The 4,635-nt window shown below is 39.4% G+C and overlaps 1 protein-coding gene across 1 annotated transcript; it reads right to left on the bottom strand.

The window, feature by feature from the left end:
- Window positions 1-20: 20 nt before the first annotated feature.
- LOC110445036 lies at window positions 21-4,424 on the bottom strand. Its single transcript, XM_021489393.1, has 3 exons — window positions 2,259-4,424; window positions 1,893-1,972; window positions 21-1,524 (listed from the first exon to the last, which is right to left on the bottom strand). Exons 1-3 carry the CDS (start codon window positions 4,403-4,405, stop codon window positions 677-679), a joined length of 3,075 nt encoding a protein of 1,024 aa, XP_021345068.1. The 5' UTR covers window positions 4,406-4,424; the 3' UTR covers window positions 21-676.
- Window positions 4,425-4,635: the final 211 nt, after the last annotated feature.

Genomic DNA, 4,635 nt, shown 5'->3' with positions numbered 1-4,635 from the left:
AATGATCTGAGAGTGGAATAACACAGCGTATTGTGGTAGAAACCAGATTACACCATGTATTGTCTGATCGAAGTGATCATGAACAAAGGGCCATTTATTGGTAGAGAACAAGAAATAACTAAAGCACGCGACACTCTGTAATCCCAGTATAACTAAAGCACGTGACACTCTGTAATCCCAATACGTTCTGACATGTAAAATTTGATACTTGTAGGCGATGGGGTTCATAACATATGTCGCGGACAGTGACACACTGACAGACTGAGGGACGGAGTGCAGTGGCATCCGCTATTACATGTAGAGAGCTCATATCAAACCTGTTTGAATAACATCAGTATAACCCTTTCTACTGACGGGAAAAACAATGGTTTCAACAACGAAGCATAGGCAGCAGCTACGTAAAAATATTTCAAGTGAATCCTCCCATACAGATTGGCAAATGATATACCTTCACATTTAATTTCAACCTGGTGTTATCTCTAAATATAATATACCCTTTTGTACGACCTTTAAGTAATATGCGTCCGCTCTATCTGCAGTAATTAATCAATTGCTCAGTACACATTTTGTGAATTACATAACAAATTGCAAATCACAATTTGCTTTTACGTAGGATTAGCCATTTAACAATTTTGCTATTAACATTTACTAACAAAAATCAAGCTTTAAAATGATTTTACAAACCTGCATAAAAGAATCCCGCCCTGGCCATCTGTAAGGGTGTCTGATCCAAATGGTTCGGAAATCCATTAAAGGTACCTGACCTTACCGCCAGAACTGCGTAGTTAGGATATCGGGGCTTAGCTGCAGTAACTACCTGATTGTTAAGGTTTCTTGCAGCACCGTTCGCTATCGCCGGACCGGCTTGCCCTTGTTCTGGTTGCTGCTGTTCGCGTTGATCTTGTTGTTCTAGACGTCGTTGCTGCTGACGCTGAGCAAATGTTGTTGGATGCTGCTGATTCATTGACTGCGGCTGATTACAGGTTTGATCAGTCAGTGCTTGGTTACCAGTAGGAGCAGTGACTACTTGGTTAGATGTTGGTGAGGCGTTAGGGCCAGTCAGTAATCGGTTGGCTGCCGGAGTAGCGGCATTAGAAGTAGCTGTATGAGGTCCCAAGGCGGTATGGGAGGTTGTGGATGCATGCGTTTGTAGACAAGCTGGTTGCGAGGCTGATGGGGTCTGACTTGGTCTCGACATTGTTATTGTACTTTCTGGAGACACTGAAGCTGCTCGGGAGACGGAAGCACCGCCGGATGGTGCCGCTGCCTGCAATCCTGTAAGAGAAAATTTGGATCCCCCACCGCATTCCGTGCCGTTCCTTGTTTCGATTGGATTATTGACGACTGGTAAGCTATCATTTGTTTCCGTTTGATCTTTTTGTACTTCCGGTAATGGCTGATTTAGTTGTGGCGCTACAATCTGGTTTGCTTGGTCTTGACCCAGAAATAACGATATTACTCTCTCTGGTGTTGAAAGTATCGATCCCAATTCAGTTTCCTCGGCGCTTCGTACCAAAGGATCGTCTGATAAAATAGAATAGCAAAATCATAACTATCAATGAAAGACTTCCGCGAAATTTTGAATTGGAAATACTTGTATCAGTCTGCATAAAGATTTGATAAATCATTTGTGAAAAGAGATACAAGTGTATATACTTAACTTTTATGGGAATTAATAGAGATGAAATGAATAATAACAATATCAACAACAGTGGTATGAAAGTAAAACTGCAACCGGGCCGGATCAGAATTCGATCCCTGGACCACCGATCACAACACTTTCGCTCTCACCCACTGAGTTACCTGATCAGATGTAGTTCTCTAGCCTAGTCCCAAAGTTATATACAAATAAGGGGAGATTACTGTATGTATTAAAGGAAATACCACTTCACCTCTTCCACCCGCTCTGCGGCTCAGACAGGATAGGGGTCCATGTATAGGTATATTTCCTACGTCTTCTCCATTCATGAAGCTAGAAATAAAAAAACAAGTAAACTTGACATCTTCTTCGCGATTCATAATGAACATGACATATTCTAACTAGATACTAATGATACCCAAAATTTAATATTTTAATATAATTAATATATTTATAAATAAGTTATATTTTGCCACAGCCACCCAGGAACACTATCGCCTTATACTATCCAGATACACAAAACAACACTTCATCTCTCATTTCTTTTCCATGAACAATTATATTTCATATCATGTTCAGTGTATGCAAAAGTATTTGATATGAATGATGAGTAACTTACCGACATCGCTTTGACATCTGGTAATGCACTGCGTACACAGAGTCTCCCCTTCTCCAGTTGGAATGGGAAACATTGCAGCTAAAACAAACAACTTCATCTCTTCTTCCGGTGTAGTAGAATCCATATTTAGCCAATGTTATTGGCAATATCGGACTGTCCATAGGGAAAGACCAGAAAGACCTTAGTCTCCCCCACTCATACTGCATAGACTCGGTGACGGTGGCAACACTAATGGCATCGATTGCTCCATTTGGATATTCATAAACGTCACCAGCAGGTGATCGCTCTCTGTTCCCATCATCTGACGTAAAAATGTCCGGTCTTGGTATTTCATTCTGGTTTAAAAATGGTGATACAATCGTTTCATTATTCCTTCTATTCAACAATCCTGTGAATCTTTCTGCTGATGTGTTGTATCTTAATGAACATTTACGATATGGAAAAACCCTTTTGACTTCTGATCTAGAAGTAAAGCTCTTAAAGAATCTATTCATTTCATATTTTGAAAGAACCATGCGAATGTTTTCTTTATGTGCTTTTCTGTGCATTCTTCTTTGTCTTCTTCGGGTTAGTACATGCGAGAGTTGTTTGCTGTTTAATCTGTGGTGAGAAGAAAGGGTCTGCCTTGGGAGATTATTCCCATTGGAGTCTAGTGTAAGTAAACTTTGATTGACAATTAAAGAGCATTCCCTGCTAAAGATGCCGTCCTCGTTGTATTTGCAGTCGCTGTTAAACGGCCAAAATGACATATCCTTAGGTTTTTGGTTATGTTCGTCATATGTTTTCAAGCCGTGGTGTAGTCCGACATGCGTTGGGCTGTCGATATTGATATTTCTGTTTTCAGAGGGTATGTCAATACGGTTTGTGTCCATAGGTCTTTCCTTCTGTAACCTATCCAGTGTGTTGGCCAAATCAGGTCGGGTACCCCCACGTGTTGGTACAGCGGGCTGATCAACATTTTCCATAGATCCTAACATAAGACCAACAAAACCATCTTCTGAGTCCTTTGAAACGTAATGAAATACGTCTTCAGATTTTCTGTACACCGACAATGTCTTTCTCGGCTGTTGAACCTTATAGAGAGATTTTGGAATAGTTTCTTCAAAACCATCTTCTTCTGTGATACCATCATCCTTGTGATTCTGGTCACACTCAGTGGTACAAGACATGAGCGTATCGTTAAACTCATATTTATGTTCGACGTTCCTTTCAGCGATCGTTTGACTAATTGAAATACTTTCATTATCCAGTTGGCATATTCTTTGATCTTGAGAAGGATTTCTAAAATCTTTAGAAGAATTGGTCTGTCCTCTTCTTTCATACTCGCTTGAATCGCTATGTCCATCTCTTGTGTTGATACTGAGGAAAATTCCACTCTCAGCTGAATCTAAGGATTTGTCAGATGCTTTTACTTTGTCAAATCGTGTGCAATCTCTAGCAAGGACTGTCGACTTGTTTTCTTCTCTGATGTTGTGTATAAAAATTCCACTGTCTGTCGAACTAAACGAAACGTCTGCTCTTTCATCTGATGTTCTTCTGTCGGTACCATTCGGCTTAAATTCTTCCGATCTAATATAAGACTGGTTTTCTTCTCCTTTTTGGCAATCATCAAAGGTTGTAGTGTTCTCTATTCCATAGTCATCATCATAATTCAATTTACGATCATATATGCAGGTGTACGTATACGTTTGTTTTTCCTTCACGTGCTCAACATCAGAAGAAGAGTTCACTCTTTCGTGCTTTCCATTTGTTTGATTGCTTTGTATGCCGTCTCCTGCAGCCGTTGCATCGATATACCTTTCATGTTCAACCCCATGTTTGGCACTATTACTGCTACTAAATGAAATTTGAGGAGAGGTATTGTGTAACGAATATTGTTTATCATTTAAATACAATGGTTCATTGCTTCTGTTTATCTGATGACCCAAAACTGATGTTTTCACAAATACTGTTAGACAATGTCGATCTGAAGTAGTTGTGTTATTGTCTAGTGTGGTCGTATTATTTCTGCAAGACAGCCATACGCACAGCAACAATACACTGCATCGCAATGCACATAAAAACACAGTTCCTGCATCAATTGTCAGCGATATTCTCAAATTTATGGAAAACACATTACCAGGAGTATCCACGTCTGTAGCCTCCATTATTAATCAAAGAGGCCGGAAACCTTAAAAAAAGAAAAATAATAATATAGAATGCGCTTCATAATAATCTGAATCAATGGATCAAACAGCTGGAAAAGACTGATTTCTACTTATGTACTCTCAGAAATATTTATCCTGTGGTTTTGATTGTCTGATTCATATTGGAAAGTGTTGATATATTATATTTGTTGATGAGATTAAATATATCAAATATATCCGTCCAACCATAT

Source organism: Mizuhopecten yessoensis, unplaced genomic scaffold (genome assembly GCF_002113885.1).
Source record: "Mizuhopecten yessoensis strain PY_sf001 unplaced genomic scaffold, ASM211388v2 hete_36169356, whole genome shotgun sequence".
Taxonomy (NCBI): Eukaryota; Metazoa; Mollusca; class Bivalvia; order Pectinida; family Pectinidae; genus Mizuhopecten; species Mizuhopecten yessoensis.
Note: the sequence above shows the minus strand (reverse complement) of the source record. Positions and strands in the feature narration are given on the sequence as shown.

Excerpts from the sequence above, each read along its gene's own strand:
- LOC110445036 (XM_021489393.1), bottom strand. The coding sequence starts at position 4,405 with ATGGAGGCTACAGACGTGGATACTCCTGGTAATGTGTTTTCCATAAAT. Across the intron at positions 1,973-2,258 it reads CAGATGTCAAAGCGATGTCG|CTTCATGAATGGAGAAGACG; the intron begins GTAAGTTACTCA and ends TTTTATTTCTAG. Across the intron at positions 1,525-1,892 it reads CCGCAGAGCGGGTGGAAGAG|ACGATCCTTTGGTACGAAGC; the intron begins GTGAAGTGGTAT and ends CTATTTTATCAG.